At 46.1% G+C, this 23,341-nt stretch overlaps 1 protein-coding gene across 1 annotated transcript in view; it reads left to right on the forward strand.

Annotated features, from left to right (window-relative positions):
• Positions 1-23,341, forward strand: part of CAMK2B (calcium/calmodulin dependent protein kinase II beta) — a 222,599-nt gene that overhangs the window by 145,363 nt on the left and 53,895 nt on the right. Inside the window, exons 6-12 of the mRNA XM_066639773.1 lie at positions 3,558-3,630; positions 11,065-11,167; positions 11,272-11,355; positions 13,337-13,431; positions 14,521-14,643; positions 15,888-15,971; positions 21,422-21,464. Coding sequence (XP_066495870.1) covers positions 3,558-3,630; positions 11,065-11,167; positions 11,272-11,355; positions 13,337-13,431; positions 14,521-14,643; positions 15,888-15,971; positions 21,422-21,464 — 605 coding nt within the window. The remainder of the gene's footprint in view (positions 1-3,557; positions 3,631-11,064; positions 11,168-11,271; positions 11,356-13,336; positions 13,432-14,520; positions 14,644-15,887; positions 15,972-21,421; positions 21,465-23,341) is intronic.

Here is a 23,341-nt window from a genome sequence, read left to right on the forward strand (position 1 = left end):
AGCCCTTCTGAGAGAATTACACAATCCATTTTGGAGTCCTGACCCCACCAGCACGCAAAGAGGATGTGATCAGGGTGGGACAAATGGCAGAGGCGTTCCTTTGGCGTTCCTTTTCACTCTACTTATTAGAAGTTATTGAAAATAATGGGATTAGCAGGAACAGCTTTTCTGTGGGTTTCTCCCACTGTGCTAATGTCACGTTTAAGCCATTTGTGCCCAATGTTGCATGTACCCAACAGGGATCCAATGTGTATACCTGTGGGCTGAACAGAAATGGGTTAAAGGCCCACCTGGTTCTAACTGCGTAGGTTCTGAACTTAAAATTGTTGCTCCCCGCACCCCACCCCCATTCTCAATCCCAGCCAGTTTCATGATAAGGGCATGCATGGTTGACCCTGTACGCGATGTGCTTGCGCACCTTTAAACATGACATTGAACCTGTGGAATGAACCCACGGAAAACCAGTTTGCACAGGCTCAGTGAAACTGTGCCCCAGTGACTCAGTTGCTAGGAGAGGATTTTGGCCTTGGGGTTCAAATTCCAGATCTTTCTTCCTTAGCTTTCATGTCTCTTAATTTCCCTTGTTATGCGTTGCTATTCTAGCTGGTCAGGGCCAGTCTGTGTTGCTGTGGGGTTGCCTACCCTCTAGCATCAGTCCCGAGTCTCCAGTAGCCAGGTGACTACTGAAAGCAGTCCTGAAGATTTTAACAGGATCTTCAGGAATGTCTGGGACTGCATCATGCAGGGGGAGATTTAAAAAAAATCCAGGGATAGCTTCCTTCGGAGTTGGCAACCCTACTTAGACACCTTCTTCTTGAAAGAGGGTCAGCCACCCAAAGAAATGAAGGCCTACATTTAATTTTGAGACACATTTCTTTAAAGCAAAACAAAGCTGTTACTGCATGGGGTGGGTGTTTGTATAAGCTCTAAAAGCAAAGACCTTTAAGGCATTTAGATGTGTGTTGTCTCTTTCCTAGCTTTTGAATAGAAGTTAAATCCTTGATCGCCAAGGCTGTGGTGTGATAGAGCTACGGTCTTTGGCCCCCTCTTGTCTCCAGCTTGCTGTGGGGTCCTGTACATTCATTCAGTCTTATTTACCTGAGCATGTGAAAATGTCAAAGGCAGCAACTGTTACCCTACACATGCCTGATCTTGTCTGATCTCAGAAGCAAAGCAGGGTCAGGCTTGGTTAGTACTTGGATGGGAGACCGCCTGGGAATACCGGGTGCTGTAGGCTTATAACATAGTCTTTCGAGACTGAAGGTTGCCAACCAATGGGTCTCCACGTCTAGACCAGGAAACCCAAGCCAAATATGCCCTTTCTTGCTGAGATCTAACGTGATCTTGGCCCAGCCAAGATGGCGGTGCCTGTGACGTTGGGGAAGAAGAGGCTGCTGGAAACATTCCATGGTGCCCCTGTGAGTTCAGTGCAGCATCCCAGGGTCCTGCAGCACACAGGTTGGGAACCACTGGTCTAGGCCTTTGCTTGCCAAGGACATACATTGTCCCTCGTGAATTCTTATTGATAACAAATGCCTTGGCAGTCTCCCTCAGTTCTGTTGCTGCGCCTGTTGTATATGTGATAGCACATGTATGGCCTGCTCTGTTTGTGTTTCCCTTGCACTGTGGCTAGGTCTGCAGAAGACCAGGACGTGATCCTGCTGTGCATCTCTGAGGAAGGAATGTTGTATATGGGGCACCCATTCTGCCTGTACTAGCTGCCAAAGGAGGCCAAAATAGGCACATGGTGCTTGAAGCTTCACCAACATGCTCTTCCTGAACCTAGGGATCAGCTCCCACCAACCTTCTTGCCTCTCTTCCCAGCTTTTTGCTTGCTCACCCTGGTGGTACCTGCTTTCTCTTGAGAGCTTTTGCAATAAAGTTAGTGCTTCTAGAGGGAACAGCATTTGGTGAAAGAAAGAAACTGGAAAGGTATGGCAGCTTAGTGGATTCTTAAAGACAGATGTAGAGCACTGGTTGACTCCTGTTGGCCTCTGGAGGAGTGAGGCACAGCCTTTTTTCCCTCTTGACTTTACAGCAGGCAGTGAGGGGGACTCTGGGTGCATAGAATTTCATATGACTGGCATATGAATCAAGGAAGTGCACTGGTATTGCTTAAACCAGGGGTGTCAAACATAAGGTCCGTGGGCTGGATGTGGTCCCCGTAAGCGATTTCTCTGGCCCCTATTATAATTGGACTCTCCCAGCATGATAATCTGGCGCTCTCATACCTTGAAATTGCAAACAAGATTTGTACATTTTCTCTTCTGTCTTTTGCAGCTATTGAGTTTCTATGTGAAAACAAAGTGCTTGTTTCTGGCCGTCATCTGCTGAACAGTGCCGCTTCCTGCTAAATGATGTCCCTTCCGATCCTCAGCAGGCGCCATGAATATTTGGCCCAGTCTATGAAACGGGTTTGACACCCCTGACTTAAATGGTGTTGCTTCTTTTGGTACTGGTGATTGCAGTAGAATTTGGTTGGCTGTTTTCCTTGACTGGGGGCGACTGGGTTGTACAAAACAGAGAACAAGTACTCTGATTTCATCCATCCAGACTGGGAATGAGAGGTACAGGGTTCGGGAAAGAGAGGGATTTCAGCCAGCGTGATATAGTAAAGCATAGCTCCTATTCCTTAGTGTTCACATTTGCCAAGCACAGGCCCACACATTGACAGATTTTTCTCCCCCTGCTCTAGAATGACCTGAAAGTGTACATAACATTATAGCTGACAGTTCAGCTTTGATCCATCACAAACATCTGAACCTTGTCAAGCTGTCTAGCTACATAATGGGGAATAATCCATGAGATACTCCTCTTGGGGGGCTGGGAACTGCTGTGAGTTTTGTACTGTTATCGCAAGGGGGGGGGGCATTCCTGAACTTGGACATTGAATGGTGTTCTGTCATTACATCCCAGTGGGAAAAGGTGTAAGGGGGCAGGGCATATAATGTGCAGATTAAAAAGTTGACCGTGGTGCCTTGTCGAGGCAAAGGGAAAAATCAAACATAACATACAGAAGAACTAGTAGGTCTTCCCTGAAACCCGAGAACCGGTCAGTCCTGTTTGAACCTAACGAGATTTTGTGTCCCTCTGGGTCTGCAGTCCTAGAAGCCAGTGATGGGGTGGAGGACAGAGAAGGCAAAGGTCCTGCAACCCTTCCTAATGATTCCACTCTTGTGCCTTTGCTTTAGTACAGAATTCACACTTCCATCTGCTTTGGGATTTGCCTCCCTGGTCCCAGAATTTCCACCTGTCTCAAGTCCTTGCATCTCTCCTCTGTAGGGGGAAAGAACTCCCCCCCCCCCAGTCCTTCTTCAGTCCCCTTCTCTTCCTAGAGTTTGTGTCTATAATTTGGGGCTTCATCTTTTTGCAGTTAGAACCTGAGGTTGTAGGGAGCCTGATTCCTTTATTTTCCATTATCCTTTTCCTCGTTTTTCCTTTTCCTCCTTCTCCTACTCCACTTCCCTTATTTCCCCCCCCCATTATTCCCCCCCACCAGCCTGTGTGGTTGTTACCACTCACCGTGAACTAACACGCCCCCTGGTGTTTGCATGCAGTCATTGCATCCAGCAGATCCTGGAGGCTGTTCTTCATTGTCACCAAATGGGGGTCGTTCACAGGGACCTTAAGGTGAGTTTCTCTTCCCCGCTGCTCTGTCCGTCTGTCCGTCTTTGTATCTTTGCATGTTTTCTTTGTTTTCCTTTCTAAAAAGAAGCGGTTGATCCATTGATCAGTTTGGAGTCGATCACACCAAATTTCCTGCAGGGTCTGCTGGTGAACTGGCCAACAGAGAGTAGCAAGGTTTGACTTGATCTTTGGGTTGGGGCATTTCCTGTGACAGCCCAATCAGAAATCAGCTTCATGATATCGGCCTGTGTGTGTATGTAGTTCTAGCTGTGATCCTTCTGTGGTTTGGCTGACCAGTGGGATTCCACTTCCTGATGCACCTGGTCAAAGCTGCCATCCAGCCAAGGAGAAACTGTTCATCCTGGAGGGAGATATGTTGTTCAAGGCAGACCCACTGGTTTTTAATCTGCCTGCTGCACAGTTGTAATCATGGAACTGGGACTTGCAGCAGTCTTACAGACCTCAACTTTGACCTCAACTTTGACAACTACAGACATTGTAGAAGTAGTTATTGAGGAGGGGTGTGTGTGGACAAGGAGTTTAGCTGTGGACTTTGTGGCCACACAGTGGCACCATCACAAACTGCACTTTAACTTTTTAAAGCAGGAAGCTCAGTGGAAAGGACACCCGGGGAGGGGGGGTGCGCTTTGGACAGACCATGCTTTGAAGGGCTTTGTTCAGAAGGTTCTCATTTCAGGGCTGAAGAAAGCTGGACTTTGTGTTCCTGAGTCCAGTCCTTCAGTGTGTACTGGGCTTGGCCAATCCACAGTGCCCACAGTGGTTGCAGCAGGTGTGATGTAGTGGTAATAGCTAGTGGGGCTGCAGGAGTAACATTTGCACTGGGCTGTGGTTGCCTGGGGGCAACAGTCTGGCTGTCTGCCCATACAATTTCTCTCCCCGGTGATTGTCGCTTGCACCTCTTGCAAAACGTCCCCCCCAAAACAGCATTCTTTGCAGGAGGAGCAGCGAGGATCACAGTGTCTGGCTACTTGCTCCCCTTGCTTGGGGGGGGGCAACGGGGGGCAAGCAGGAAGGGTCTGGGGGATTTTATGTTCAGTTTTTTAAAAAAAGCGTGTGTGACATCAAACCTGAAAAATGACATCACTTCTGACTGTGACATGGGGCATCATATTTAACTTTTCCCCATGCTCCAGGGTGACGTAGTGCGCTATACCACGTCACCCTGGAGTGCTGCGCAGCCCAGAAGGAAAAACGCTGTTGTGACCTGGGGCATTGCCAGCACATTCCTGCTGCAGAAAAAGAAAGCAAAAGACACCTTCTGGATGAACCCTGTAGCACAAGGAGGTATAAAGGGTTGTATTCCCTTTCACTTGGTTTCGCTTTAAAAGTGGCTGTTAACTGCAGCTGGGGCTTGTCTTTCTGCTCCTTCCGGCGCCAAGGAAAGCTGCCCTGCCCCTGCAAATTGTATCAGTCCCCTGCCCTCTGCAATCCTGGTTGGCTGCTCCTCATTGGTGCTCCCAGTCTCTGCCGTAGAGCCCTGTTGCTTTTGCATGTTACATGGTGGAGCAAAGCCCTCCCTCTAGTGTCTTTGGGCTAATCTGAGCTGATTTCTGGACAGCTGTCAGGTGACGGTCGGGGAGGGGGGATGTGGAACTCGGGTCTAGGACAACAGAATGACGAGGCTTTCAATGAACATCTCATTTGGTTTCCCAACTGCTCCCTGCCTTCTCTGCTTTCCCTGAGCCGTTCCTCTTCCCACCCTCAACCATTTCCAACATTTTCTTCTCCCCCAGTGGGCGTAGTGGGCGAAGTTCCTCCATGGGGTGCCCATAGATGAGGCAGATATAGTCTCTCTCCAGATGTTTTGCATGCATGATGATGTCTGGTTTAAATGTGCACAAACTCTGTGTTGTTTTTTCTGTGATTTTTCCCCCCATATTGGATTCTTGTTCTCTTGTTTGTTCGCTGCCTGTCTGGCCTCTTTCTGACACTCTCTTGGTTGGCTGAGTATGATAAAGAGAACCTGTTCTACGGTTGTAAAGGACGGCTCAGGTTCAGCAATGCCTGCCTTTGTCAGAGTGGCTGTGGAATCAAGGGGAGACCTAAAGATAACTGTTCTGTTTTTGTGTGTGCAAGATGTACTGAGATGCTTTCTGAAAAGACCTGTGGTGGTTCTGTCGGCACTTTCAAAGATTCTGGGCTTCCCCTCCACCTCCACTGTACTTGCTGAGGCTTTCCTTTTGGACTTAGAGACAGGAAATTGACCAAATCTGAAAGGCTTTGAGGCTTTCAAAAAATACTCAATTAGTTTAGACTTCTGCTTAAAACCAGCAATGCCTGATGGTTATGTTGCTCACACTAATAAGTGGCCTCCCTTTTGTCTTGTGGAAACACTCACGTTGAACAATTCTTTATCAGGGTCGTTTGCACAACTGCCCTGTGACTGAGATTGCCTTGCATTCTGAGTGTTGCATTCAAAACCCTATTAAAATTGTGCATCAATACCTGAAATCTGATGGAGGCATAAAGATGTCCCCAGGTCCTTGGACAATGTTACTTAAATAGTGAAGCTCGACTTCTAGGTGTTCAGACACTGGAAAAAGTGTTCTTGGGACTGGCTTCCTCAAGAGGCGCGTGGGAATGCGGTTGTGATAGCTGTGTGGAAGGCTGTGGATTTCCGTGGCGGGATTTTTTCCTCTACCTGTTGTTGGAAATAAAGTTACCGAGATGTTAAATGTGAGTTCTCAAGCATGGGCTAATTATTGTAGGGCTCTGTGCCCTGTTCTTGCGCATGGGGTTATGCAATTCGGAACATGGGCTGCAATGCACTTCTGGTGCTGAACTGAGCGCATAGATGGTATGAAAAATCTCAGATTGAAATAAATCATAATAGTACAGCTTGTACCCGTAGTAGGCCTTGATTGATGTGTGTTGATCTGGGAATCTGCAACTAAATAAAGCCTTTGATCTCGATTTGGGTCTTGTTTTTCATTATCTAGGTTAGTGGTTCCCAAACTTACCTGGGAGCCTCTTTTCCCAGGCTCAGCCAGGTGCTGCCAATATCTCACGAGATCTTGTGAGATCCAAGATGGCAGCACCCAAACCTTGCAAGATTTCATGAGTCCCAAGATGGTGGCACCCAAAATGTGAGATTTGGGCACTGGCATCTTGGATCTCACAAGATTTCATGAGATCCAGAATGGCGGCACCCAGGGGGACAGGTAGAAGGGGCCACTGGGGTCACCCCCTGGCACCCCTGTGTTGCCCCTAAGGCATCACAACACACACTTTGGGAACCCTTTATCTATTCTAGGTGAAAAGAATGTAAGAGTGTATATTTATGTAACATGACATCATACACGAGAAGTACGTTGTGTTAATACAATTGATATGCTGTTAAGTTAGTTGAGGTATGTAGCCTTTCTCAATTAGTCTTTGCAGAGAGAGAGAGATCTGGAGAAGTGATCTTTTTAAAGAAAAAAATGTCTACATCATTGTTCAAGCTGCTAACAGTAGAATTGTTGGGCATTTTGTAGCCAATCACAGCAGCAACTGCTATTAAAAATTTCAGAAGCAACAATGGTTTAATACCTTTGCTGGAACCAACTTGAAACAAGGTGAAATAGTGAGCAAGATTCTGAATTCACGAAAATCTTCTTCAAGCTGATGGTATGGGGGGAACGGACGAATGGGGTGAAGGAGAGAGAGAGGATTTGGTGGGCATGATGGAAGAGGTCTGTCTGCTGGCTGCCCTCATGGGTTAATACATGATGTACCTTGCAGACTTAAGTAGGTCAGATTGTGTTTAGTGCTAAAACATAGGTTGTAGCAAGTTATGGAGTGGTGAAGCAATGGATGCAATCGGAGAGTCCTTCAAGGCCATCTAGTCCTACCCATGCTAGAAACAGGAAAATCCTCTCTAGTGCATCTCCAAAAGATACCTGTAAAGTATCTGCCTGAAGCCCTCCAAAGAGGGAGAACCTACCATTTCTCTCAGTGATTGGCTCCATCATCAGGCTGCTCTTAAGAGTTTCTTCCTTATGGTCAACCAAGATCTTAGTTCTTAATAACCTGTGTTGCTCACAGCATGACATAGAAGAGAGTCTGTCACCCTGCTTGTAAACACCGGCAAGTCTTCTCAATTATGGTAGAACTTGCTGTCCATTGTATGTTTAGGATGGCAGACTCATTTGCTCAACATGCATTAAATTCATGTTAATTTAGCCCTTTACACAGAGTTGGGCTAATGTTAAATGAAGGAATAAAGCTAATGAATGTTGAGTTTCCAGCCCTTTACATAGACATGGGTTAGTGACATAAACGGATGAAAATAAAGATAAAGAATGCTTTCAGAAATTGCAGATTTAGTCCCTGGTACTTACAATGGTTGATCTTGACTGGTTAGCTGTATTAATGGTTGTAATTAGTGGTGGAGGGCATAGCTTGTAGAGTTGACCTCATCCAAAGATTTAGATGGCCTGACGGAGTTGTACTGAGGTCACCTTCAGTCGTAAGAGGTCAGACAGGGACAGAAGCAGCCTTGGAGGTTTGTTGGCCCATGGTTATTTAGTGTCCTGACTTGGACTTCATATTGAACACTGCAGACAATGTCTTTCGACAGCATCTTTGATGCGTACAATTATTTTGCAACAGTGTGGGTGTTTTGGGTTGTAGCACAAAGACTGAATGTTTTATTTGCATGGCAAGTGTGGATAGAGCAATTGTGTGACAGAGTTGGCCTCTGACATATCTAATGGGCCTTTGGGGGTTGCATTTTTCTTTATTGGTGAATATCTGCTATCCTAACCAGGGACCTGGTGAATTTACTTTCCTGCATGTGGGATAATCCATTTGTCTCACTGGTGGCCTTCAGAGGACCATGTGGAAGTGGGAGCTGGATGTTATCAATGACTGAATCTAACTTTAAGAACAGAAGGCAGTTTTAATCAAATGGTTGTCTTTTTAAAAGTTCCATCACCTCTAGATTTTAGCTCTTTGAGAGGCTTCAGTTTGGGATTGACTTGATTGGAATGGATAGGGGTGGGCGACAGGGGCTTCCAGGCTAGAATTAATCTTCCCAGATTGGTTGGAAGGGCTGGGTAGTGTGTGAAAGAAGCAAGTTGTGTGGGGTTGTCATAAACATGACAACTGAAAGAGAGGTCCACTATGAATGATCACTCTGGAGAATTACCTTTGTGTGCTTTGAGTTTGATTGAGTCCACAAGCTGCAAAGCATATAAGTTGGAGAATTCCAGCTGCTGTTATCCTCCCACTGTGGTGTTTTTCTAAACGTCCTTAGGACAAAATCTGCACAGTTTGCTAGGCAATACTTTGCAAAAAGACTCATATTCACTTCCCCGCAGCCAAAGCTCATCTCTAATCCATGGCTAGAGTTGGCACTCATTCCCTTTCTGTATTGTAACATTGCCAAAGCATCCTAGTGGATATTTTTAACCGGTGACTTCTTTGTCTCCACCGATTCTGAGAGGATCAAGCTGGCAGTCTAGACCGCAAGAGTTTGGGGACACCAGAGGAAAGGTGACAAAAAGCATATAATCTCCACTGATGGAGCCAACAGTCCAGGCAAAGGATGGAATGGAGGGGAGCCCTTTTTTGTGCATGCTTGGTGGATACAATGTTGTCTGTTGTGTTTTGTCAGTTTACAAGCTGGAAACTGGAAAGCCATGGGAGCACAGATACATGTGTGGTCTCTCTCTCTCTGTCCTTGATGTTGCAGCCCATGGTGGTGAGACCTTAGCTGCACTGCACCCACTTGCAGTGTTCCCACAACCAGAAAGCAACACTTGTGGATGACCCAAGTCACCAAAGCCACAAGTTACAGCAGCCAGATCACTAGCCAGTCTCACCTGGTAGGACATTCCTTAATGACCCCCCAAAGATGGCAGCCAGCCAGGCCCAAAGCATCAGCAGATCCTGTCCATCCAAGTCTTCCAAAGGGATATTGTTCTGAGTCGTAGATTTGTAGGATCAAACATCATGTCTATAGTGTGAACTGTGCCTGAAAATCCCCAAGTCATCTTCACCTGTTGGGGTGTCTCTGTTTTTCCTTGATGCCTCAAAGGGTCAGGCCACTTGATGGTACCCCTGTTCAGTTGCTTGGAGTGACTTGATCTTGAGACAGAAAAACAGGATGTACAATATTAAGATAAAACAGTGAACATGTGCTTTAGACCAATCTTAAGCCAAGTATTGCAAAAGTCACTGTAGTACAGCAATGCCACCCACCCAGAAGGAGGGGGAAAACAAAACCACAGGCTTACAGTGGAGACCAAGCAGCTCTTCCTGACTCAAAACTAATTCCAAATGTGCAAAAAGCCTGACTTGGTTTTCAGTGCTTAGATTGGCCTTGAGCAGGGCTCTCCCATCCATACAGATTAGTGGGAGTAGGGTACCTAACTCCACTTCTCCACTCACCTCGGTTGCTGCTCCTTCTCCCACTCCCTGAATTGGAAAAGGAATTGGTGGAAAAACAGAAAAATATCAAAGATAGGAGAGTGGCAGAAATACCCTAACCCAGCATTCTCTTCTCCTCCACACTTCCTTGTCCACTTCATCCCCCTCTTCTTGCTCCAGTCCATTGGAATGGGAGAAACAGAGGTGGCACATCCCCAGTTAAGGAGGTGGACAGCATTTGACATGCCAACTCAGGTGCCCGAAGGTCTTGGGGAAGTCCTGGCTGGGAGGGGGGGGGAATCAGTGTGAAGGAAGGGACAAACTGTCTGTAGGGTTCCCATTGCAATAGTCTTGGGTTCCAGGATCTATTAGGAACTTTCCCCACAATTCCTGGGAAGTTGTATTGAGGGCAGTAAGGATTATTCTTGATCTAGAATGGAGTCTAGAATGGAGTCTGAAGGAGGGGTGATTCCAAATCACTGAGAGAGATAGCAGGTCAGCTCTTTTGTGATACTAAAGCCCCTACTTGCATACAGGTTAGATTCCAGAGGTCTGTACATAAGTTGAAACGTTCGTAGGTCAATACGTCCGGTTCTTGCCAACCTAGTGCTATTGCACCTGCCCGAATGCTCCACTGTTGGACATTCTCCACTTGCATCAAAGCACCAGTGCAGCCGCCCATAACCTGGACATTCATAACTCAGGAACCCAGTGTATAAATAAACCAACATAGGGGCCAGCTGGTCAGCTAGGCAAGATAATTTCAGTCCTCTGCTCAAAGGGTCCCACAAGGGTACACCGTCCGAATACAGTCTCCCTCTTATTCTGGCTATGGGACAGGGCTATCTCCAGAAATGAGTGTGTCTCTGTTTCTGTCTCTGTGTCTCACACTATTTTTGGGGGGTTATCGCAAGTGTCTAACTGGCTTCTGCAAACTGTTTGTTGTTGTTGTTTTTTTCTGTTCTCTTTTCTTCCCCTCCTCCTATTTACTTTAAACCAAACCAAAATGATACATGACTCTATTAAAATGACGTCGATTGTTAACTTGGGTCACCATGACAGCCGGAGAACCTGCTTTTGGCCAGCAAATGTAAAGGAGCCGCGGTGAAATTGGCAGATTTTGGCTTGGCGATTGAAGTGCAAGGGGACCAGCAGGCTTGGTTCGGTGAGTGCTGGCTGGGAAGATTTCTTCTCCCCCTTTCCCGGTTTGCTTTGCTGGCCCAGACATCATGAAAACACACACCTTGGCTACTTCTGCTTTCTTCCCAGGCTTTGCGGGCACTCCTGGCTATCTCTCTCCCGAAGTCCTACGCAAAGAAGCCTATGGCAAACCGGTGGATATCTGGGCATGTGGTAAGATTGAGCTGCCTTTTTCCAAGGTAGTGGTATAGTGGCTACTATTCATAGAATCATAGAGTTGGAAGGAACATAAAAGGTCATCTAGTCCAACCCCGACTAGATGGGGATTGAAATGTGGGAGCTGTCATGACCCTCTTCTTGCCCCACTTCCACTTCACATACCTCTAACACTGTGTAACAAAAAATTCATTCATTAGAGCATTGGTTCCCAACTTTCTGTCCCTTTAAGACAGGGTTGGGAACCTTCAGAGGACCCGTAGGCGATGGCGCCCATCACTTCTAGATCCTCCCCTCCATCACCAACTACAGGGAGGTAAGAAGCCCCATAAAACCCCTTTCTTGCCTCTTGTAGTTGGCAGTGGCAGTAGGGAGAACTCTGGCGTGACAGATACCATCACCGATGGCTCACCACCAGTTGCTATCACCCCTAAGGGGAGAGAATTTTTCAAATGCAGTACCTGGGGGGCTGCAACCCCCAGGTTTGGAACCGCTGCATTAGAGTGTTTTCTCCTGTAAGGCTGCAATCCTATACTTTACCTGGGATTAAGTCCTCTTGAATATTGTAGACATTCACATTTACTAGAATTGTCTCCTCCTCCTCTCACAAGAAGAGGAGAGAACAATGAGATGACCCCTCGCTCTTCCATATAAGCCATGATCGCGTCTTCCCTTCACCCCACCTTCTATCCATTCGTCCATCCTCTTCCACTAGGCATCGTGCAGCTGTTTGAGAGGATGAGGAAACTGGCACTTAGGCAATGGTCTCAGTTTGCCTAACTTCTGAGCCTGATAACACTTCTCAGCTCAAGTCCTTTGAAAAGAGTTTCCAGTTTGTGGGTCCTGACCCTCCAGCCGACCAGGACTCTGGATGACTCAGACTTTCAAGTGCCTACTCTCAAATTTGTGTCTCTGAGTATTCTTGTACATTTTTGTTGCAGCTGCTCCCAGTGCAAAAAAGGAGTAGCTTAAACACTCTAGTCCAGCATATCTCTACCCTGCACATGCTGGATCTTGTCTGATCTCAGAAGCTAAGCAGGGTCAGGCCTGGTTAGTACTTGGATGGGAGACTGCCTGGGAATACCAGGTGCTGTAGGCTTATACCATAGTCTTTCGAGACTGAAGGTTGCCAACCAGCATATCTCAAACTGTGGATTGGGACCCACTAGGTGGGTTGCAAACCAATTTCAGGTGGGTCCCCATTTATTTCAATTTATTTTTCATAGATTAGAAAAATATTCAATTCTTCATTTAAAAAAAGATGTTTAAACTTATACTGATTGTAAACTTTTAATTCACTTTAATTAATTGTTTTGAAGAAGAAGAATCTTTTATTACGGTCACTGACCAGTACATAAAATAAATTGTTTTGATTTTGTCATATGGGGTGTTAAAAATTTTCCTACTTGATGATGCCACTTCCGTCCATGATATTGCTTCCAGGTTAATGACATCACTTTCTAAAAAGTGGGGTCCCAGGGCTAAAAAGCTTGAGAACCACTGCTCCAATCTTACTGTTTAGGCTGGAGGGGCTGGTCTTTCTTTCATTAGGTGAATACCCTATTTTAGATGTCTGGGATGACATCTAAATAATCTTTGGGGATTTTCCTTGGGGACTTTGTTTTATACCATAAAGGGGACCTCCCCCTCCCCATGAAGGGGGCAATAAGGTGAAGTTGACCCCCTAGACTCCCTTTGAAGGGGATAAGGGAAAGGGCACCCCCGTGATGTAATAAGGGGAAAGGGACTTTCCATGAAAGGAGTAATAAGGGGAAGAGATCCCCTGGGCCATCATCTTTGGGGCCTTTTTTTATTTTTTGCACCAAGTCAGATTCTATAGATATTGGTTATCTGCATATAGGGGGCTCTGTATATTTCAATATTTTTTTGTCAAGCCTGAACAGTTGAGGATGAGATGCGGGAGGCAGGCTTGCTGCCACTTGGGTCTAAATCTGGCTGTCCCATTCCTTTGCCTTAGGTGTTATTCTTTATATCTTACTGGTGGGCTATCCTCCTTTCTGGGACGAGGATCAGCACAAGCTGTACCAACAGATCAAGGCTGGAGCCTACGATGTGAGTAGCAATCTGATTATTATACTTGCATTCATTCAGATGTTTCAAAACCTTGGCACTTTCAAAACTGGTGATCTTATATGGGCTTTTTAAAAAAAATGTTATTCCGCTTCTTGGAGAAATGTTGGAGGGGATTATCAAGATAAAAAATTATAGACTCACAAAAATTGTAAGAATACAGCCATCAGTTACCAGACAAACTATTATAGTGTCTCTCAAACTGAGGGTCTGGACCCACTTGGTGGGCCGTGACCTGATTTCTGGTGTGTCCCGCAGAGCCTCCGGTGAAAACAGGGGTGATGGAAAGATTAGATCACTAATTACCTTGAGCCCTGAGGCTATTCAAGAATCAGCTGCTAACTGCCCCGCAAAGAGCTAAGCTCCTGCAGTTTGCAAGATGGCTGCTAATTGCCCCACAAAGAGCTAAGCTCCTGCAGTTTGCAAGATGGCTGCTAATTGCCCCACAAAGAGCTAAGCTCCTGCAGTTTGCAAGATGGCTGCAAATTGCCCCGCAAAGAGCTAAGCTCCTGCAATTTGCAAGCTTCTGTCAATATACGAGATAAATGTTTGAGTGTCTTTTTTTTTCTGGTGTGTTTTTTTCCAAGTCCATCAATGACAGGTAGTGGGGGCAGGTGAAAGCTGGACCACATAACTAAACTCCTCTAGCCTTGAGGCTTTTCATTAGGGCTGCCTCATTATGAGAAATGGATTGAGTTTTGTCTTTTTTTTGCAAGCAAACAAATAAATAAAGCATTACTTGTAAATAAATTCTTTCTAGATCAACTTTTTAAAAGTCTTGTAAAGCTAGGTGGGTCCCAACAGAGTGCTATTTGAAAAAGTGGGTCCCGGAGCTGTAAAGTTTGAGACCCACAAAGTCTGAACTGTTGCAATAGCTATGATCAATTTCACTTGGCAATAGCAACAGCATTACTGGCTGGTCAGGGGAATCTGGGCACACCTGAAAACTTCCCTGATACATTTAAGTGTTGCAAGGTTTTGCAGGAAATGCTCATCTGTGGAATGGGAGAGGCAGCCTCATCCTTAAATGCTCTCCAACATGACCTTCCTATACTACCTTTTTGTCTTCAGTTTCCTTCTCCTGAGTGGGACACAGTCACCCCGGAAGCAAAAAACCTCATAAATCAGATGCTAACCATCAACCCTGCAAAGAGAATCACAGCTCACGAAGCTCTCAAACATCCATGGGTCTGTGTAAGTGTCATGGCTGCACCTCTCTGGGAACCTGGCATTCACTTTTTTTGAAGAGGGTAACAAAATTAGGAGGCACCTGAGTCAGCTTGTTTTGCTTTTCTTCAAGGATCCCAGTTGCCGCTATACTTTTTTTTGGTGGTGGTGGTGGTGGGGGGTTTGCATGTGTCATCCCTGATAGGAAATGTCATGGGTGGCCCTGTTCTGGACAGAGGTCTTGAAAGGGCCTCATCTGTAAATGTGCATGTCAGCTTTGATTTTGGACACCTACGGGGGGGGGGCCTGTACCCACAGATCCAGTATATATGAGTTCACTTATCTGCGGATCAGGTTCGGGCTCCCCACACTGCGTGCACTCCCTCTGGAGGTGAGGGGAGCTCTGCTCCCCTCACATCTGGAGGGTTCTCTGAGCCCAGCAGAGGCAGCGTGAAAAGTCACTTTTGATTTCCTCCATGAAACCAGAAGTGACATTTTTTAATGCCATATAAGGCATTAAAAACGTCAGTTCCAGTTTCATGCCGGTCTTCTGCGTGCTGCCCAAGAGATGACCATCACATAAGTACCGTAAGGTACTTTGCAGTGGCCAGAGTAAGGGAGACGCCAGTGTGGAGGCCCACAAAGGCCTCCACTCCGGTCAGAGGAGTCCCAGGAGCAATCAGTGGTAAGTATGCCGCCGAATGGGGTGGGGGGAGGTGGAAAGAGGGCAAAACTCAATAGGGGGAGGGTGGGGAGGTGGGACGTTTAGGCCTGGGAAGGGGCAGGACTGGCAACAGAGGCTGATGCCCAGATCCTATCTTCCATCCCAGGTCTGAAAGTCCTACGTGGGTCTACTTGGATCTGTACCAGCGATTGAACCGATTCAGATCCAAGTTAGATCCATAGAGGCCGTGGGGGCTCAACATGAGGTAAGGGATGGAATGTCCTCCAGCTTCCTTCCTGGCCCTGTGGGATTCAGCAGCAGCTATTTCAGTGTTGCTATATGGGCAACCCCATCAGGATTAGGTTGGATCTGCTGTGTTGCTCCTTGCAGAGACTGGTGCCGATTCCATATGGAACAAAATCCCATGAGAGCCGTATGTGTGTACCTGAGAGGTCTATGCAAAATAGCCTCTAGCACGTGTCTCCAGGTTTCCCTCTTCTCCTTTTTTTGGGCTATTCTCTCCTTCTGGTGTTCATTTCTCATGCCAAAACTGAAGCTCTCTGTTTTGCTTAACCTCATTCTCTTATTTCTTTTTTTTTTTTTACAGCAACGTTCAACAGTGGCCTCCATGATGCACAGACAGGAGACTGTAGAGTGTCTGAAAAAGTTCAACGCCAGAAGGAAGCTCAAGGTAAGTGGGAGTGTGGGAGAAAATGGAAAAGTGGGAACCATTGAGGGCTTTCCCAGAGCTGAATCCTTTTCTGAAGCTTGTGACTCAAAGAATTCTTGTGATTCTGTGTCCCCACCTACTGTTCTTTGGTCTTCTGTGCAATTCAGTTTCTCTTCCCCAATGCACTCTCTTGCTCATAATCCTTGTTACCTCTATTCTACCCCTGACTTGCTTCTAGACCTTCCAATATGCCCTTCCTTATTCTTTCACTATTAAAGTTCTCTTAAAAACAAAGATTGGCCATCCAGTAGGAGTTCTGATCCACTCCTGCTCCCTTCCCTGTACTGCTTTCCACCTTTGATCCTCTTTTTCTTCTTCCCCATCCTGTCTCATAAGAACATAAGAACAGCCCCACTGGATCAGGCCATAGGCCCATCTAGTCCAGCTTCCTGTATCTCACAGCTGCCCACCAAATCCCCAGGGAGCACACCAGATAACAAGAGACCTGCATCCTGGTGCCCTTCCTTGCATCTGGCCTTCTGACATAGCCCATTTCTAAAATCAGGAGGTTGCGCATACACATCATGGCTTGTACCCCGTAATGGATTTTTCCTCCAGAAACTTGTCCAATCCCTTTTTAAAGGAGTCCAGGCCAGATGCCATCATCACATCCTGTTGCAAGGAGTTCCGCAGACCAACCACACGCTGTGTAAAGAAATATTTTCTCTTGTCTATTCTAACTTTCCCAACACTCAGTTTTAGTGGATGTCTCCTGGTTCTGGTGTTATGTGAGAGTGTAAAGAGCATCTCTCTATCCACTCTGTCCATCCCCTGCATAATTTTATATGTCTCAATCATGTCCCTCCTCAGGCATCTCTTTTCTAGGCTGAAGAGGCCCAAACGCCATAGCCTTTCCTCATAAGGAAGGTGCCCCAGCCCCCAGCCCCAGCCTCATGTTCTTCTCTCATCAGTCCTACAGCTTTCTTCAACCCTTTCAGAAAAGGGTTGATTCTGTGTCATTTCCCCCCTTCACTTCCAGACTTCTGGATCATGGGATCTGTAACCCCAGCCTTCATGTCTGGTCTTCTCCATTCCCGTCAGTCTTGCTTTCTCACTGAATCTGTTCTGAGATACTCTTGATGCTTGCAGCTAAATCTAAGTGCCCTGTTCTTCCTACTGTTGACTTTCTTCTGTCCTCAGCACTGTTTGATTGCTGTAACCTCAGCTCCCTTTTCTGTATTGATATCTGTGGCCTGTTACATGAGCATTTACACTTCTACCACATCAGATTGCTCTTCTGCTCTCCTACTGTCTGGCTGCATCACTCTCTTCCTGCCTCTGTGATGTTCTCTCTTTGATGTCTCACCACCATCTCAAACTGAAAATACCAAAATTCACTCTCCATCCCAGTCCTCCTTTCTCTAGTTCCCTATCTTTGACAGGAGAGTCCATTACCGCTCCTTCCTGTTCAGCTTTTTCCAAAACCTCTCCTTTCCCCTTTGACATCTCTTGCTCAAAAGCCTGTCCATCTTTCACCATATCTTTTGCAGCTTATCCTTGCTAGCTTTCCCTCTCCTTCCAGTCAAGACAGTATACCTTTTTCTTGAATTAATTGAATGGCAAACGTTTTTTCAAGGGCTGCTTGACACATTACAAAATGCCTACAAGGCATTTCCATGTAGGAAGTAATGTATTTTGTGGTGATCACATGAATGGATTTTTCTCTATGGACTTGTTCTTCGGTCACACAAAGCCAGATTGAAACCATGACTGTGTGTGGTATCCCCTAGCCTCAGGAATGTGTGCTTCCTCTCCTTCCCTCTGCATGCAAGGAATAATTCTATTTTTGATGGTGACTAGTAACAAACCAAAATTGGCCATGATGTCCAGTGCAAACCAGACAATCCTGGCTTGTTCTAACCAGAGTTTTCCCAACAAGCCATGATCTGAAGATGCAACAAAATATGACTTCAGATCTTGGCTCGCTGGGGAAATTCTGGTTAGAACAAGCCAGGATTGTCTAGCTTGCATGTCACAGCTGATCTTGGCTTGTTGCAAGTCCAGATAGGAAACCGAATTATTTCTCCCCTAGAACACAGAGGGGAAGGGAGTGCTTGCATTCCTGAGGCTAGGGGATGCCATGCAAAGCCATGGTTTAATCCTGGCTTTGTGTGATGTTTGAACTCAGTTTGCTTGAGGGAATCATGACTTCCCAGAGTGTGTCTGCAGCAACACTGTTTGAGCAGTCATCACACACAGGGATGCAGTCAGTAGGTTGTGTAGAATTATGTGTGAAGTAGCCCACTGGCTCCCTGTTGCTTTTCACATCAGATTGAAGCTCCTTGCCAATCTTTCTGCTGGCAAGACTTAGATGAGGCATGATGTCCCCTGCCCTCTTTTTTTCTAGTGCATGAAATGAAAATTATTACCCTGGGGAGTGGAGGTTAAACACTGAGGTTTGAGGCCTGGTTCTTCTCTGAAAGTAACCTATATTTCTTATAATGATGTGCTAATGATCTAATAATGTCTTGCCTGATTCTTGCTCTCCATTCAACTCATTTCATATAGTGCCAAGTTAGAAAAATAGTAATATAATTCTACAGTGGACAGCTCTGGGGCACAAGCTTTTATCTTCAGTATCTCCAGGCTTCATATTAGCTGAACTGATTGGTTTGACAAGGTGTCTCTAACCTTCCAAAGATGGAACAAGTTATAAATAAACGAGAGAGGGTGGAACTGCTCCTCAACTGCCCGATAGTGTTCCCCCCTTCAAATTAATGATTCGATGGGGAGCTTTAAATGGCAATAAACAAACTATTTTTTAAACATCTCAATTAAATCAACTGTTCTCCATAGCAGTGTCTGATTTTTGTATGCTGTCTGATTTCCCCAGTCCCTGAGAACTCTTTACTCAAAGGAAAACCCTGTATTATCTCAGCCTTTTTTGGTCAAATGTGTCTGGTGTTGGCCACCATTTGGGAAAGGAACATTTAACCAGAGGGATCAGAGGTGTGGAACTCCTTGCCACAGGATGTGGCAATGACATCTGGCCCAGATGCCTTTAAAAGGGGATTGGACAGAAGAAATCTTTCACAGATTACAAGCCATGATGGGTATGGACAACCTCTTGGCTTTAGAAGTAGCTTATCTATGAATACCAGATGCAAGGGAGTGACAACAGGATGCAGGTATCTTACTGTCCGGTGTGATCCCTGTGGCATCTGGTGGGCCACTGTAAGATGGACTAGTTGAGGAAGCTGGACTAGATGAGCCCTTGGCCTGATCTGTTCTTATGTCCTTATGATTAATTGGGGAAAACCAGGAAGTGTTGTACCAGAGCATCCTCGTTTTGAGTGCTCACTTGCTATGGAACTTGCTGCTTGATCTTGGGCCAATCACTCTCTTGCAGTCTAATTTATCTCACAGGATAAAATGGGGTAGCCTCCCTAGTAAACTACTGGGGTAGAAGCAGGAGCAAGCCGGGGCCAACACTGGCTAGTTCCCATCAGAGAACCAGTTTGGCCTGGCTGACTTTTGATATTGGTGGCAGTGTTAGTGTCCAGTGCACTTATTGGGGGAGGAGGACACTGTCCAGGGCTTTGTGCAGGGCTTTGTCAGCTCGCTGCAATACATTGAGGCACTGTCTACATATCCTGAGCATAGAATCATAGAGATGAAAGGGTAAGTACTGGGTTATCTAGTCCAAACCCCTGCCTATAACTGGAAATTCTCTTAGAGCAGGGGTGTCCAAACATTTTGGCAGGAGGGCCACATCATCTCTCTGACACTGTGTCGGGGGCCAGGAAAAAAAAAGAATTAATTTACATTAAAATTTGAATAAATTTACATAAATGAATTTATTAGAGATGGAACTTATATGAATGAATGAAGGTCTCGCAGTAGCTCAAGGCCTATAAAAGGCCTTGCACAAAGCAAAGCCAGCCTTTCCTTTGCTGCCACTGCTGCATCACAGACGTGAAACAGCAAGTAGTGGAGGGAACCCTTTTCCCACAGCTCAGGTGAGAGGTTGAAAAGTCGTCCTCATGCTAAGAGCAGTTATGTTGGGCCAGCATGGGCTCCAGCAAGTCTCCAGAGGGCCAGAGGCTCATTAGAGACTGGGGACTCCCCATGGGCCGGATTGGGAGCTCCTGAGGGCCGCAAGTGGCCCCCGGGCCAGGGTTTGTGCACCCTCTGTCTTAGAGCATCTCCAAAAGGTGCCTGTCAAACCTCTGCATGAAGATTTTCAGAGAGGGGAGAATCCCCACCCTTGGCAATTCTTTTCCATTGCTGAACTGCACTTACCACCAAGAATTTTTTTTCTGATGTCCAAATGGAATCCTCTCTTGCAGTTTGAACCCATTGGATCTAGTTCTAGCTTCTTGGAGGGCAAGTGAGATGTAAATGTGGGGAATATAAATCAGCTAAACAAAACAATCAAAAACAAAACTGAAGCCCTAACCAGAGTTGTGGTTATAATGGTCAGAAAGAGTACCTCGGCGGAGAATGTGGGCATGTCACTTCCCCCCCCTTGACATGCTCCACAGGTCAGAAGTTAACTTAGCACATATTAAAGGGGCAGTGGACGTCTTCTCAGACATGGGTAAATTTTTCAATGCGCACTGACTTAAGCTGCAGGGCAGTTTAGGTTCAGAACAAGCCTTAAATATTGCAAAGTCCTCAAATTCAGTGTTTTCCTCTAGGCGCCATCCGTAGCTAAGCTCTTGTTAAGAGAAGAGGTCACATGTTTGTCCCAGAACCTGTAGCATGACAAATTACTGTAGTATTGGGAATGTGGGACACAGAGGAGCCGTAGCTTGGTGGTGGAGCATTTGCTTTGCATGCAGAAGACCCTAGGTTCAATCCCTGGCATCCCCAAGCAGTGCTGAGCAGTGTCATCTGGCACCCAGGGGCACGTAAATTTTTGCCCCCACCCCCAACCTTCTGGAGGTCTCCAAAAGGCACTTCCAGTTTTTGGCAAAAACCGGAAGTGCCTTTCCGAGGCCTCCACGAGGCATTCTGAGGCACAGGGAGGCCGCATGCATCCTCTCTGCGCCTCCAAACACCTCTCAGATGCAACCCGGAAGGCACTTCCAGTCGTGTCCGGGAGGTCTTGACACCCCCTCAGTCATGGTACCTGGGGCCCTGTAAACCCCCCCCCATGGTTCCTCATTAGCTACGCTAGTGCTGCTGAAGAAAGACTCTTGCCTGAGTCCCTGGATAGTCATTGCTAGCCAGTACAGCAGTACTGAACCAGGTGAACCAATAACCTTACTCCATATGTGGTGGCTTCCTAAATTGACTCCTGTTTATCCTGTATTGCTTGTCCCAGGTTTGCATAGAAATTCTCTCTTCTCTCTTCCTGTCTTTCTCTTGTTGAAAATCAGCTTTTGTTTCAGTGTTTAAAAAAACAAAAACACTCTATGAACATTTTTACTTGTTTTTGTTTTGAACTCTCTTGTTTTCTTTTTTAGGGTGCAATTCTTACCACTATGTTGGCCACAAGAAACTTCTCAGGTGAGAGCTTTGCTTTGCTTAATGGAGAGAAAAGAAAGATACTCACACTCCAGTCATTTCCGTGACTCCTTTCCTGAAATGGGGGTGAATCCCCCTTCGGCTGGGCCCCAGAGCGACTGCTGAACGAACCCCACTCATATAGATTTTGTTAATTAACCTCCGTCTTGGAGTGTGACATCCATTCTCTTCTCTTGTTATCGTGGCCGTGTCGGTCTGCTGTGGCAATATGGAAAGATATATATATTGGGAGCAGGAATAGAACTCAAAACTAATTTATTTTCCTGCCTAGATGACAAGTCAGCCTCCGCACCTAAAACCAATAAGAGAGAAACAGAATTTGCCCTGGAATGCCCTCATATAGGCTTTCTTTCAAGACACAGACTAGATTCCTGTTAACCCTGAGTCTCATCTCTCCCTCCTTCTCCCTTCCTTCCCGTCACCTACAGAAAGTTTAGCAGTGCAACCAGTCAAAGCAATCTGATTCAACATTGTACATTCCAGAGCTCTGATCATGCCAGGGTTCCTGCGTAGCCAGTGCCTATTACTTATGGCTGGCATTTCAAGAGGGGACACCCCCCTCCCCACATCTCCCAGGTTACTTGTCCATTCCCCAGGAGCACCTGAACCTATGAGCATCATTCGGTATAAAAATTATCAGGAACAAATGCTCTTAATAAGCGGCTAGTTTGAAATTTGAAATCTCCAATTTTTTGGCGCTATCCCAGCGTTGGCCTTTAATCTTGCTGTAAATATTGCCTCCTTCCCCCTTGTAATCTCTTTACCCCTTTTTCTGAGATCAGAAATGCTGCTCTTCTGCAACTGTTCCTCAGCTTTATGTAGGTAACCATTCTGGATTTTTTTTTTTTAATCTTGGAACTATAATATTAGTGTGGACACCTCGAGGACACAAGCATTGACTTGAGACCTATTAACTTTTCCTGTTGGTTTTTCTGTAAATTCTGTTACAATATGCCTTTTTTTTTCCTTCCGATGTTTTGTATTTGGGGGGAGGTGGGTCCAGACCACCATGAGATCAATCTTAGAGGGACTTTCCTTCTGTAAGAACAAAGTGCTGTCCCAGGAGAGATGAGCTGCTGTTCCTGGCTAGAGAAATTGACCAAAAGCCTCTCCATTTGGCAAGAGGACAGAGGGTGTAAGATGGCTGAGTAGATTCCTCAAGCAAGGATCCACCTGCTCTCACTGTTCCTTCCTCCTCACTCCCCTCCAGGGTTCCTTTCCCTGTCTCTGTTCATGGGCCTCATCAAGGTCCCATGAATTTTACAGCAACCGACGAGGGCAAAAATCCATCTTCTGCCACTAAGGAGCCTCTCAGGTGCTCTAATGATATGTTTTGCTCAACTGATTTGTGAAAACTTGCGTGATCTCATTCCGAACCCAGAAGTGACGTTACTTTTTTGTGGCGTTAAGAATTTCTGGGTAGACGTAGGGTGTCAGTGACCAAAATAACAAGGGAACATTGAGGCTTCCCAGGAAGGGAAGGGCAGGTAGCCAAAGGATGTAAATAGAATAATTGCTACCAAAAATAATTCACAAGTTTTTGTTCCATTCCCAGCCTGTTGCTAGCTTTGGAGATTAGCCTGAATTTTCTAGAATTTTAGCTCGGGAAGCCACTGGATTCTAATGCCTGCTTGATCCTCCCAGCTGGAAATCAGGTGATGGATCCAAAGCACTTCAGTGTCTTCATTCTGTGAGCTATTTTTTTCCCCCCCCCCCAGAGTAATTTGTTGTGGAAATTTGCTGCCAAATTTCACAAAGATTGCTGTAGTCACAAAATTGTAGACAAAATTGGGCTTCTGGCTCGACCCCCACATCATTCCTCAGTTCACAGCTCTAGAGTCATAGTGGAGGGAAAACTC

Source organism: Tiliqua scincoides, chromosome 11 (genome assembly GCF_035046505.1).
Source record: "Tiliqua scincoides isolate rTilSci1 chromosome 11, rTilSci1.hap2, whole genome shotgun sequence".
Classification (NCBI taxonomy): Eukaryota; Metazoa; Chordata; class Lepidosauria; order Squamata; family Scincidae; genus Tiliqua; species Tiliqua scincoides.